Genomic DNA, 13909 nt, shown 5'->3' on the forward strand with positions numbered 1-13909 from the left:
TACACTGCATGATGAAAGCGATCCATTTCCATGTCGGCGGGGTTGTGATCAGAACTCCTCCTGGTTGCTCCTGGCTTCCCGCAGCTCGGCCAGCGATGCCAGCACATCCCTCAGCTTCCTCTGCCCCAGCTGTTTGCCTCCTCTCGTCCGCACGCTCACCGCCTCGTTCTCTCGCTCCCTGTCTCCCACCACTGACATCCACAGACACACATATGCGGGGAGGGGAGGGGACACACACACACACACACACACACATAGAGAAATCAGGTCAAGATACACACCAGAGTAGTGTTAATAGCAGTGTTTGTATGTGAGCCAAGGCCACAGATTTTATACTGTTTCACCTGCTGAGATGAAGGTTTTTTGGGATCAGTTTATTTCTCAAAATGTCTTCTTTCAGTTTATGCGTGTTACAAGCCTGGCTAAGAGCCCCTTTGTCTTTAAACAGCGCAACATCTATATGTATTCTCTTAGAATTCTATTTATATTTCTCCATGTTTGTTGCTAAGCTGATGGTGGAGGGTGATTTTGTGAAATTTCACGAATTACGAATCCTTTCTCATTTGAGCTTCATGTTTTAAAGGGGAAAGGGAATTCATTTGCTTATTTCTGTTTTAGTAAAAGTAACTTCATCTCTGAAAGTTCCACGCTCAACACTAATGAATAAAGATGAGGGTAAAAGATTTGAATGTTTCAGCATAACGCCTTCATCAGTTAAACGCTGTTGTACTGCTGGCAACCCTTCAATGCAGAGCGCTCACATTCCGCTTGACTGAGCAGGGAAAAAAAAAAGACGCTTAAATTTGTATCTGAATAATTATTACCCTGCAAACGCAGACATCTTTTCAATTTAGTAACATGCAAAAATGTACACACCGAGCTTCAAAACGATACCCAAAGATCCTGCTTGAGTGGGGGTGTGACCAGCTCAAAAATGACAGGCTTTTTGAGATTTAGCTCACGGACGACGTGGCATAATGAGAAAGGAAGGTTCTCGTCCAGGACGGGTCATGGCGGGCGTACCGCTGACCATGACCGCGCTTTACATGAACTGCCTCAGTAAATATCCAGCTGTTTAATGGACACTAAACAATGCAAAATGTAAGCTGTGTAGATCACACAAGATAGGAGCATCTGCTCAGCCAATAACGTGATGGATGACTGCACCGATTAGCCTCTTTCAATACCGCTCTCAGTCGTTCCCGCTTCCTGACCTCCCCGCTGTCGCCCCCAGCTCTTCTTCCCCTCACTCACCAAGTATGTAGTTGTACTGGGCCAGCTGGGCCGCGCGGATCTTCTTATTTAAGGTGGCGCCCTGATCCGCATCCATGTCGGCCATGAAGTTCGCCTCCCGGAAGCTCCTTACCACCTTAACAACCACAAAACAGTGAAGACAGAAGGCACGCAATTCAGTGCTGCTGCGGTGTATGAGGAGACTGAACAGTGCCGTACAGTGTGAACGTGTGTTAGCGTTTACGGTGCCTGGATGCACCGTTTCCTGCTTTGTATTTTGCACACAAACACAAGTGGTTGTCCGTTGAGTGCTGACCTGGTGAGCATACTCCTGAGTGCTGCCCCCTACAGGAATCACCATCACCTGAGCTGGGGAGAGCCACAGAGGCCTGAGAAGGAGGGAGGAGGGGGAGAGGATAAGCAGGAGAAAAGGGAGCTCAAATACGAATAGGCAACAAAGAGTAACTGCTAACCCATTCAGAATCACAATTCACGTACTTACACCCTGCTATAAACAGCTGTCACCACATTGGACAAACGAGTATAGAAACTATACTCCACACAAGTGTGCATACACACACGCACACACACACGCACGCACAAACACACCATTTCCCCCCAAAGTTCTCAGCCAGTATAGCAATCATCCGCTCCAGCGACCCCAGCACCGCTCTGTGGACCATAACTGGCCTGTACATCTCGCCATCTGACCTGCAAGAGAGGGAGTTACAAAGGGAACACACTGTTATACACAGCTGTCAAACGTGATAACAGAACAAACTGACCACACATGGTCACTACTGTCTGCCGCTGACTCACCCCACGTACTGAAGGTTGAACCTGATCGGCAGCTGGAAGTCCAGCTGGATGGTGGCGCACTGGTGCTGTCGGCCGAGAGCGTCGCGGATCTGGATGTCAATCTGGGCCAAGACACACGACAGGAGCAGTAAGAAGGGACTGAAATTACAAACCCCATCTGTGCATTCCTGTTCCAACTGCCCTACACTCACCCGAGCCCTTCACACTCTTAAGTTCTACAAACTGAACAGGAATCATCTTGGAATGTTGCTCAATCCACTATCCAGCCAATGAAATCAGAGGGGAGAAATCAGGTGAATCACCTCTCATTCCCTCCCTCCCTGCCTCCCTCTTCTCCACCTCCTCACCCCATGTTCCTCACCTTGGGTCCGTAGAAGGCTCCATCCCCTGGGTTCAGCTCCCACGCCTCCCCAAACTGCTGCAGGCTGCGCTCCAGCTGCTGCTCCAAGTGAAGGGAGCGGGCAGAGAGAGAAGGGAGAGGTCATCAGTCCATGCCTCGGTCCATTCTCAGCATACCTCTCTACGCCTCCATCACCTCAGAAATAGCCACAGCTAACACCAGTGCCCCACCCTGTACTCGTCCAGGGCACGGCTGTACCATTGGGGGATTAGAATCTATAGCCCAAAACCATGCTAACTTGTTTGGTACAACCAGGTGACAAATCAATGAGTCTTTCGCTCCAGTAATACAGCGCTTCACTGGGGAAACTAACCCGCTCTGCGCTGTCCCAGAGGGCCGGCTCTCCCAGGCAGGGGGTGGGACGCGTGGAGAGGAGGCAGCGGAAGGAGAAGCCGAACACCGTGTAGACGCTGCGCACAAAGTCCAGGCAAGAAGTGATCTCCTGCTCCAGCTGAAGCAGACAGAGGGGGTAAGATCAGAGTCAAAGAACTGGGAGAGAGAAACGATCATAAAGGTAAGGAGAAGGCAACTGGGAAAACAGATAAAAGGAGCCATTTCTCAGATGAACCTGGACTGTACGGGCTTTATGTCTGGCTCTCCATACTGAACACATTGAACGGGTACACAGTGTGAGCTGGAGAGACAGAGCCGTGGCACTCGAGAGCTCTGGGCTGGACGTACCTGCTCCGGGGTGCAGAAGATGTGGGCGTCGTCCTGGCAGAAGCGGCGGACCCGGGTCAGCCCGCCCAGCGCCCCCGACAGCTCGTTCCGATGGAGCGCTCCGAAATCAGCCCAGCGCAGGGGCAGCTCCCGCCAGGAGCGAACCCGCTGCTCAAACATCACACTGGGGAGGTGCAGAGGGGCCAGGAAGCACCAATTACCAGGGACACAGAAAGAATCTTCTCACACCATTTATCCAACAGTGACTGACAGCTATACACCTACCAAATGATACTGATGACATTCACACAGCCATGACTACATCCTTAACTCCTCCCCCTTCCTTACCAGTGGGCTGGGCAGTTCATGGGCTTGAGCGCAAAGGTGTGCGGGTGACACTGCACTGTGAACATGTTTTCGCTGTAGTGCTCCCAGTGGCCAGAGCGCTCCCATAACGAAGTGCTGAAGAGGGTCGGGGTCACGACCTCGCTGAAGCCACGCCTCCTGTATTCACTCTGAGACAAGAGGGTGGACCGATAACAAAGAGGACAGTGAGAAGAGGGAATGAAGCAGGGTAAAGGATGAAGTGCTGTAGGTGACAGACATACGGGAGTTGAAACTGGAATGACAAAGAGAGTTCAAAATGGAGTCTAATGAAGTCAAACTGAAGCGGCTGATGCTCTGATAGATCCTCATAGACGTGTAAAATGTATAGTGGCAAAATTTTGGAAACTTTTCAACAGAAGTTTAAAAAAAAGAGGAACCACTATTCAATTATTTTGGCCAATCAAGTTCATACCGGAACAATGCATATTTTTTATTAAAGAAATTTAACTCTTTCGTGATTGACTTATTTTATACTATGTAGCGTGCATGTTACATTCAATGGTTCTTTATGTTTTCATTAGCGTTAAAGCGTTTCATAGCTTTCACCGCTGCATTTGCTATAGTTTGTAATGCTAAATCACTGTTTCCTCAAAGCTAACAATCAGAACCCAAACAACTGGAATATCTACTCCTGCCTTTTCACCCATTACTCACTGCAAACTATGCAACTGTTTCTCCGGTCATGAGTGAACCAGTCACAGCCGAATTTCACAATCCAAGAGAGACCGTTTTGATGCAACAGATCAGATAACTCATAACAGCAGATGGCTAATACATTTCCACTGACTCTTGAAATGACTGGAATGTATTCTTTACAAGAAATGTAGAGGAAGTCACAAGTATGCTGTTTGTCCAAGAAATGTTTGCGCTGTGTTTTACTCTGAAGATTGCCAGAAGGCTATAACAGGGGATGCTCCTCATGCTGGCAAGTATCCAACTGCACTGAAAGTGAACACACAGATCATGAGATGGCGTGTGTGCCGTGCGCCAGTACCTTGATGAAGTCAGTGAGCATGTTGTAGATGTGCGCTCCTTTAGGCAGGAAGAAGCAACTCCCTGGACTCACATCATTGAAGAAGAAGAGCTCCTGGTCCTGAGAGACAGGGGTGAACACAGATCAGTGGACACAAACACTGTGAAGATGCAGAGCTGGTAACCTTACAATACTGCTATTGTCCATTCTATTTTCAAATAATATTACATTACATCACATTATAGGCATTTAGCAGATGCTCTTATCCAGAGTGACTTACATTGGTTACAGTTTTTTTTTTTTTTTTTTTTTAACAATGTTATCCATTTATACAGCTGGAGGTAATTGTGGGTTAAGTACCTCCCCCAAGGGTACAGCAGCAGTGCCCCAGTGGGGAACTGAAATAGCAACCTTCGGTTACAAGTCCTGCTCCTTACCACTATGCTACAGTACCGCTGAGCCACAAAGAGTAGCTGCTGAACCACAGCAAGGACACACACACTTCCCATCACTCAGTCAAACAGAAACAGCTCAGCGCTGAACACACACACACCTGCTCGCACCCACACACACACACACACGCTCGCACCCACACAAACACCCTCTCCTGTCCTCTCCCTGACCTTGCCGATGCGTCTGTGATCTCGGCGCCGGGCCTGCTCTTGCTCCCTCTCCCACTCCTCCCTCTCGCTCTCTCCCGGGAAGCACACGCCCATGACCCGCAGCGCTCCCGCCTCGCCCGCCTCCTCCGCCACCTTCACCGCCGAGACCTGAGAGGGGGAAAGGTCAAAGGTCAAGAGACACACTCACAGCTTAAACACACTGAGCATCATTCAGGATGGCCACCCTGCATTAAGTCTGGGGACTACTGTCAAATTATCTCCCAGGCAGGCAGTACTCCAGTCACTGACAGACTGGTCAGAGGACAAAAAACTGGCGTTTTTCAGACAGTCTTAAGGGGTGCAGAGTTCACAAGATTCTTTGACATTTCAGCAGAAAACAGTAGACATGAAACACTTTGAGCACACCCTACACTGGCGAGTCCATTGCTCCATGACCCCCCAGTGGGATGATGGGTTCCTCTCTTGCACCATATCATCACTGGAGTAATCAGTCAAATTATGATACTAAAAATACACTAGGCATTATCTTCTAGCATTTATGTCAGGTCAGCGCTTTTTATTGTTAAGACAACATATACATTTTACCAATACTCCCAACATGCCATGCTATAAACTACAATTCTGTAGCGAGGCAGGTATTAATTAAGGTGCAGCTGACACTCACCTGCAGCATCTTGAAAGCCTTTAGGTATCCAGTGTGAGGGAGAAGGGGACCGTTGCAGAGGTGCACCGCGTCCCCCCACCTGAAGGACACAAACAAAGCACCCGAGCACATCATTCCGAGTGAGGACAGCGCGTATGCTAAGAGTATAGTGCCAAAACACTGAAGACCCATAGAGAAACAGGAACGTTTTTTTACACAGCAGAAGAGAGAGCAGCCTGCTGCTTCATTTACTTTTAATGGCGACTTCTAAAAACGATTTTATTAAGCCACCTCCAGCCATTAACTCCGTTTCCCTTGTAGGGGATCATTTCTTCTACCACACCCTCTAGTGGGTTACTGGGAAATGCCAGCTCAGGAGGAGACAATATAGGTGTCAAATTTCACACACAAGCATTCACTACTAAAATCAGCACTACTGTTATGTCAATGTCAAATGAGGGAGGTTATAGATAAGATTCTAGGTATAGATAATACTATCAAAATGTTAGGATCGTAAATGATTGGTGTACTTATTTATCGTCTTCTTACGTACACATATATAGATACAAACACTCACTTATTTTATTGCTGCATTCTCCTGTATTAAATTTCATTTAGAATGTTACTCTTACCTGAATTGTGCATTTTGAGCTGCAATTTCATTGTAAGAAACATGCTATACAAGTATTTTTATTACTTTAAAAAGTTATTGATTACTAATAGAAGTAGCATTACTGCTTACATTCACACAGTACATATGGGAGAAGCTGAATGACATTTTTAAACAGACCTATACACTGTTGCAGTGGGACCAGTCATCTCCTCTTCAATCACCTGTAGTCTCAGTTGATTGTCCTATACAACACAACATATAATTTATTGATACAAGGAAGTGCAGCATACACTCCACACAGAGAAAGAGACAACACAAGACACCAGAGCTGCTGAAAGGGGCATAGAGACACACAGACTTGTAGAGCCCCAGAATCGTACATTCATACCTTGAAGAGCTCCTTCAGCTCATCTTTGCTGAGCTCCAGTCTGGAGAATGGGAGCTTCAGGGAGGACATCTCCCTGCACTTCTCCTCCAGCTCACCCAAAGAGAAGGAGCTGAGAGAGAAAGAGAGAGAGAGAGGGAGAGCGAGAGATCAGTGCTCTCACGAGGACCACACTAAACAGAGGTTCTGTGCACAATACAATGAACTTTACAATATGAGCTACCACTGTTCATTACACCAGAGTGCTCTGATCAGACCAGCACTACCAGTCTGAGGCTGAATACAGCGAAATGGTTACCATAGCTTGAGCTCGTCACTATATATGAGATCTCTGAGAAAGATAGATTTCAGGCAACTTTGCATTTGTGTTTTAAGTTACCATTTTACCACACTCACTAGATAGTCATGGGAGTCCCACAGGTCGATCAAAAATGCAAGTTCAACAAGAAAATCAGCATAAAGTCTTGGAAGTGATATTCTATTTCTTTTCAATACCGTAGTGCTTACTTGTACTTTTAAACGGTAAATAAAAGCTCACAGAACAATCCCATGTGGATGAAGTACTCTGGCTAGCGGCCTTGTGTTTCAAATCAGAAACAGGTCAGGAAACACAGCGGGATGCCTGAGGAAGACCCACAGCAGGGTCAAAGTGCACTGACTCCAATAAAACCAAATAATGATAAGAATAAGAAATACTTTATTCATCTCGAAGGAAATTTGAGTGTCACAACTGCACCGTCCGGCACACATCAAAAATAACAAAAGAATAAATTGAATAAAATAAATAGAGAGGTATAAAATACAACAAATAGAAAGATGTTTGTGCATTTACGCGTTGTGCAGTACTTCTGAGGAACTGCTCAGTCGTGTTTTGCGTTTACGCATTATTTTCTCTGAGTGCAACCAGGACAAACTTCAGTTAACTGCACAACTGCGCCGCAGAAAGCTCCAGAAGATATGGCTGTTTTATGTTGTTTTGGTTCTGCTGTGCTGAGAGGATAATGTCAACAGGTGGAGAGATACAGACCTGTTTTCCAGATGGTAGTCGCAGTAGAGGCCTGACTCAGAACTGCTCTCCCTGCCCACCACAGCCCCATACTGTGCCTCCAGCACTCCTGCCAGCACACACGCCCCCGACCTCCACACCACCTGAGAGAGAGGAGGGGGTGAGTGCCTCCAGAAAACAACAGCTATGGCAACCATGCCCCGTAGATCAAACTGATTTCAGCCATTCAGTGTGTAATCGCCAGCAATCCTTCAGACATCGTTATCAATGTGATGGAGGGCGCAGGAGCCAACACAGACCTGTCTGCCCTCAGTGCTGTCAAACCCCAGAAGGTGCAGGTCGCAGTCTGCCTCTAGGGGGCGTCCCAGCTCCCACAGTTCCCCGTCGACTGTGCTCACCAATGCACCTTTGATTCTGTCAACAAACAGAAGTTCTGCACATGGTGGTAATGGTAATACAAAGCACTCAGAACTGAGATTCACATGAGTTATTCTACAGCTTTCCCACTGATGAATGAAATTCATCCTGACTTTAAAAAAAAATAGTGCAGAGAACCCCCCCCAACCAGACTCAACTGTATAGGTCAGGGTTCACTGACAACTAGACTGATGCAGAAAGCTGAAGCACTGTCAGTTCACTGACGCCTCAGTGCTTATGTATTTTCTGTCGGTCGTGTTGACTGAGTTACCGTGATTTCTGCGCAACAAGTAAGGGAGTAGTGACTCCAGCTGTCCCCATCAGGGTCCTGCCATCTGACAGCTTCACTCTCAGCGTCCCTCCAGCGTTCCTGGTCCCCTGGTCCCCTTGCTTTACTTGCAGGGACTCAAAGACACGCAGTCGCTCGGACAGACACGGAGACAACTGTGCCTGAGGGGAGAAGGTGGGGGGGGGGGGGGCACGAAAGCGTGGCAACAGATGGGAAAGGAAGAAGAGGAACGGGGCAGAAAACAACTCAGGCGAGAGTGAGGAAGGAAAAAGGGGGAGCGGAGGCGAAAGCAGAGAAAGGAGGACAAACAAGAAAGAGACAAAAAAGGCAAAGTTAATGACATCACAGAAATGTGCTCCCGGTGAACAGTTTCCAAAAAGCACATCACAAAGGGTCTTACAGATAGTTGCACAAGAATTGTGCTGGAAAACTGACATGTTGAAAAAAGAATGTTGTGGATTTGATTCCCAAGGGGAGGTCTTCCACTTTACCCTTGAGTGAAGTGTCTAATCTAAAATGTACATGTGGTGAATATATAAATTTAACTGTAATGTAATGTAACTCGCCTTGACAAGAGTCCGCTATGTAAATAAACGACAAATGCACAACAGACATACAGATAAACAACTTCATCCTCCGCCGGTTGTCATTCACTGATTGCATCATTTTAGAAACGTTCACCGCTGCGTCGAAAGTAACCTTCCCATGTTAACTTTGACACATCACGTGTTCATTCAAATTAAAACCAAGGCATATGCCACATGCAGATAATGGTACCATCGGCGAAGTTATCAATAATGGAGTTATGTTAGCTCGGTACACTTCAATATACATAAATTAGAATTGAAACTGCACACACCTTACAATACCATCTGTAAGGCAAAAGCGACGGACCGGAACTGACCCGGCAAACCGGTAATGCTCTCAGAACCTTCACAAGCATTCTGATCCCGGCTACACCATGACAATATCACGAGCACGCTAACTGTACAGCAACTCCAACTCAGTCACCCTGTCCTCCTACACGGCGCCATGATACCGGAACTACTGCAAAGACAGAGGGTTATAGCTGATTGGTCGAAAAACAACATGCAGGCGCCAATCACACGCGAATACAACTGTATCGCAGACCAAGAACAGAAAGGGTTTCTACCAGCCACCTACTACCGCTGCACTGATTGGCCAAATAATATTACATGTCGAAAGTACCCAATCAGGCTTCGGGGCTGCAGAAAAGGGCGGAGAGACCTTGCTTACTTCTAGAAATCAGACGACGCGAAACTGAAATCGGACTCTGTGGTTCACAGGCTCAACCTTTAAAATATGTTGACGCACACCAGGGATGAATGTGCATGTATTTTTTCCAGAGCAATTGTCATACTGAAACTTTAAACGATTCGGTGAATTCACAGAACGTAAGTCTAATGAACATATTTTACAGACACACCTGGTCCGAACTGTTTGCATTTCAAGTGAGTCTAATTATTAAGTAGTTGCATTATTAAGTAGTGTAATCGTATAACGTGTACGTTTTACATTATTCTCACGATTAAACGTTTGTTCTGAGATTTCTGTATTATTTAACACATGAAACTGTAGTCAAAAACTGTAGAAGTTGTTTTATTAAAACGGGTATATGTTTATCTTCAATATTTGTGGATATTATAGTGTCTTAACAAAATTAGTTAACGTTGAATTATATCAGTGAATTTGGACAGCACTAATCACTACCTCATTGGCAGTTCGCAAGTTTTATTTCACCGAGCCGTTCGCTTTTCATCGCTATAACCTCAAAACTAACAGCAGTGAATAGTAAATCGTTAGAAAATCGTCGAATTGATAACAATCCACTACACCTTCATTAGCATGAAAATGACAATTTACGTTTATACGGTAGGCAATTAGTACAATTAAACATAGCTAAAATGATCTAATTGTGTGATCCAGGCAGCGTCAACACTGACGCTTAAACGTTCCATGATTTAAGCGAATTAAAACTACCCGCCACAGCGCGGAGGACTGATGCAATCTGGAGTTACACCCCCAGACAGTCCAATCCGGCATCTGCACCGACACACCCTTCCTCGGTCAAATCCCGTGTGCGACATCTAATAGAGACATCTAGATTCGGGTGACCGGTGTTTGTGTGTGTGGGTATTTTCACTATATTTTAATTTTTCACTTTATCTGAAAATTAAAATATAGTGGAGCTCCTCTAATCAAGTCCATATTTCCGAATGGATAAAAGAAAGTATAGATCTGACTTCCACTCGGTGGACAGTTACAGCAGACTACACGTGGTTTCTAATAGTTGACTAAAAGCAAAATACTGAATGTAGGAAAATGTGCTGTAAAGTTCAACACGTGCGGCGCAATTGTCGGAGAGCCGGCCAAGGCAATTAATTAGAACTGCTACCCCGTATTTGCGCTATTTAAACTGGCCTTTAAAATTAGAACTACGACGCCATGCCACGTCTATTTAGCGCCACTAGAGGGCGACGCGGAGCCATACTGAGCGCCAATCACTTCGTTGTAGGTTTACAGTGACCCGTCAAATAACAGGCCTCTGTTGAAATAGCTGCATTCGAATGAAGCCTCCCACATATTCAAATATATATAGATATCATTAATATGGATAACATATTAACAGTGCAAGTCGCATTGACCGAGACTGTTTCCCAGTGATAACCCATCTCAACAATAACCCATCTCAATGAATAAATCAACATCTTCACACACACTTTCAAACACACACAATGAACGTTTATCTGAAGCCTGCTATCAATTTACATTTTAGTGGCAAAGGCCTTTTGTTTTATAACCCTTTCTAGCATGTTCTATGGTGTATACTGTTGTTTAAAGCCTGCAATCAATTTATATTTACATTTACATTTATTCATTTGGCAGACGCTTTTATCCAAAGCGACTTACATAGGTTATAGTTCTTTACAATGTTATCCATTATCCATACAGCCGGATATTTACTGAGGCAACTGCGGGTTAAGTACCTTGCCCAAGGGCACAGCAGCAGTGTCCCAGCGGGGATCGAACCGGCAACCTTTCGGTTACGAGTCCTGCTCCTTAACCACTATGCTACACTGCCGCCTCATTTTGGCAGCAAAGCTCTTTTTTGATGTGCAGAACATAGGAAGCAGGTTCAACAACTGTATGAACTGAATACGTGTAGGCATGTGTACTTTCCACACACTGAAGTCTGGAAAGTATGGACATGTAATTTAGCCCAAAACAAATGGGCAATAATGGGACACAAGTGAAAATTTAAAATATTTAAATTCTCAGAGATGGTGAGGGAGTAATTAAGTGTGAAACTACCCTCTTGCTTCCAATTTTATAACAGATTAAGAATATAACCATGGGACACAATCTTAAATACATGTAACTTTTTTTTTTGTTTGTTTTTTTTGTTCAATAAACCATGAACCACATGAGAGATGTCAGGTGGCGTGCATGCAAACACAATTCACAGATTTTGTCTCGACCTTTTGGATAAAGCGTAAAGGTGTTTACTCATTTCTGGAGAGGAAATCTGTCCCCTCTAACTAAATCGCCATCCTAAAATGATCTCAAACCACAAGATTGAAATATTCTGTATTTTTAAAGCAACGGAAAAATATTATCTCCATCACAAGGTTACTGAATGCCTTGAGTCGCAATGCACCTCAACACAGCTGGTACATTAAAATACTCAAGAACAACTGCTAATGCTTGAAATACAAATAAATGTTAAGGATTTCAGTGGAGGATTATTGATGCAAATGGTTAATAGTTTCACAGCAGGGCAACCCTGTAGTACTCAACTACGCTCTCATCAAGCAATTTTTATTATGTGCTCACAAAATCCTATTTATGAAAGCACAGCAAACAGGCCTGCCATTTCCTTAAAATGATTAAATATATGGAAAACATCCATTCAAACTGTCATCTTTTCAGCGCACTGAAAAAGTATTGGTCTACTTGTGTCAATTTAACTTCTCTCAATTTTTCTGTTGACTAATCAGAGCTGTCTTGTTATAGGAGCAAGAGCATGACAGGGTAAAGCAGACTGTATCTGTAATTACGACATTAACAAGGTAAGGTTTTGAGCTGGCAATATGCTTGATTGGCAGCAAAATGTTTTAAGATGATTAGAACTAATTTGTACATTTATAAATATTGCCAAAGTTTTATGAGGTTCCTCACACTGGCATTCAAATCAGTAGCAACTCCCACAGCTGGGAGAAATGCCTTCAAAGTTCAACTCAAAGGCCAGTGAGGCTCTATTGTGCAGCGAGAATGTTTCGTATTATTTTTTTAATTGTGCAGACACTGACCCCTACATTTATAAGGTATGAAAGACTTCATTTGTGTCAAGATTGAGCCTTTTTAGTGAGACAGACATGAGAATAGAGAATAAGAACAGGTGTGAAGAGGGCAAAGTGAGCAATGAGAATGAAGAGGAAGAATAGCAAGAAGAAAGAAATAAGACCACAGACAAGTGATACAGAAAAGAGCTGGAGAGCAGCTCTTCAGACCAAACATGGAATGAAGGGGGGTACAGACAGACAGAGAACCAAAGAACGGCCCAACAGACTGATGCTGGAACCCGTAATACTTCTATCCCAAGGATGGGCATCTGTGCTACAGTGTTTCAGCGTGAAGGGGTTTTCTGTTTAAAACAAAGATTGACATCTTAATATCCCCGTATCTCTGAATGTTTGTACACAGTTTACTCAGGGCTGTAACTTTTCAGAACTGCACACCTCTTTGTGAAAAACTTTGCTGACGAACAAAATCAGAACACACACAAAGAACAAATCGACATTGAACACAGGCAAGGAGGGAATTTTTAACACCTTGAGCAGAATCATATTAACAGAAGGCGTGACAGTGACACCATTCGTATCAGTCACAGCTGCTATGATACTGATCGATGCAATGCCTGTTAAAGCTGCAAAAGAACGTACCCTCCCTTGATTGTTTGAAACTTGGGTTTTTATTAAAGTGAGTACATGTAAAAGCTTGTTGACTCCTCCTTTAAGTTTTTGCTGAATTTTCTTGTCAAACTTGAAGTGCTAAACTAAGCTATTCCCCCTAAAAGCTTTTTTCCTTCAAAGTCACTGTAAAAATTTCTTATGAACAGATGAAGGGTGTTTCTGTATGACATACAGCATGAACAAGTCTTTCGCATCCTTTTATCTTTAAACAAATGCTTCACCATCATAACAATAGCAATTCTAACAATGATTCTAATTTTCTTCTCAGCTGCATGAGAACAGGAATTGTTGGCAATAAGTAACAGTAGCAAATTACTCTTTCAGTCTATACATATATGAATGCTGTGTATATGTATATTAAGAAAGAGATTATATACAGTATGAATCTGAACAACGGGTGGGACTATGGAACGAGAAGTGGAGAGATTTAATTTTGAACTCAAGACAAATGATTACATTTAATGTCC

The 13909-nt window shown here is 44.4% G+C and overlaps 1 protein-coding gene across 2 annotated transcripts in view; it reads right to left on the reverse strand.

Moving 5' to 3' along the window:
• The window catches only part of tars2 (threonyl-tRNA synthetase 2, mitochondrial), a 15952-nt gene continuing 2043 nt past the window's right edge, over nucleotides 1-13909 (reverse strand). Inside the window, exons 1-18 of one of the 2 annotated variants that reach the window (XM_036555297.1) lie at nucleotides 9308-9428; nucleotides 8431-8609; nucleotides 8042-8156; nucleotides 7764-7885; nucleotides 6740-6848; nucleotides 6529-6593; nucleotides 5760-5838; nucleotides 5096-5242; nucleotides 4494-4592; nucleotides 3461-3627; nucleotides 3134-3296; nucleotides 2766-2903; nucleotides 2414-2491; nucleotides 2053-2153; nucleotides 1843-1944; nucleotides 1550-1622; nucleotides 1255-1369; nucleotides 1-191 (exon numbers count right to left, since the gene is read on the reverse strand). In XM_036555297.1, the coding sequence (XP_036411190.1) occupies nucleotides 49-191; nucleotides 1255-1369; nucleotides 1550-1622; nucleotides 1843-1944; nucleotides 2053-2153; nucleotides 2414-2491; nucleotides 2766-2903; nucleotides 3134-3296; nucleotides 3461-3627; nucleotides 4494-4592; nucleotides 5096-5242; nucleotides 5760-5838; nucleotides 6529-6593; nucleotides 6740-6848; nucleotides 7764-7885; nucleotides 8042-8156; nucleotides 8431-8609; nucleotides 9308-9391 (2079 nt within the window). In that variant the 5' untranslated portion in view covers nucleotides 9392-9428 and the 3' untranslated portion in view covers nucleotides 1-48. Of the gene's footprint in view, nucleotides 192-1254; nucleotides 1370-1549; nucleotides 1623-1842; nucleotides 1945-2052; nucleotides 2154-2413; nucleotides 2492-2765; nucleotides 2904-3133; nucleotides 3297-3460; nucleotides 3628-4493; nucleotides 4593-5095; nucleotides 5243-5759; nucleotides 5839-6528; nucleotides 6594-6739; nucleotides 6849-7763; nucleotides 7886-8041; nucleotides 8157-8430; nucleotides 8610-9307; nucleotides 9429-13909 lie in introns of those variants that run through there. The other variant, XM_036555298.1, reaches the window with a different exon arrangement.

Source organism: Megalops cyprinoides, chromosome 21 (assembly GCF_013368585.1).
Source record: "Megalops cyprinoides isolate fMegCyp1 chromosome 21, fMegCyp1.pri, whole genome shotgun sequence".
NCBI lineage: Eukaryota > Metazoa > Chordata > Actinopteri > Elopiformes > Megalopidae > Megalops > Megalops cyprinoides.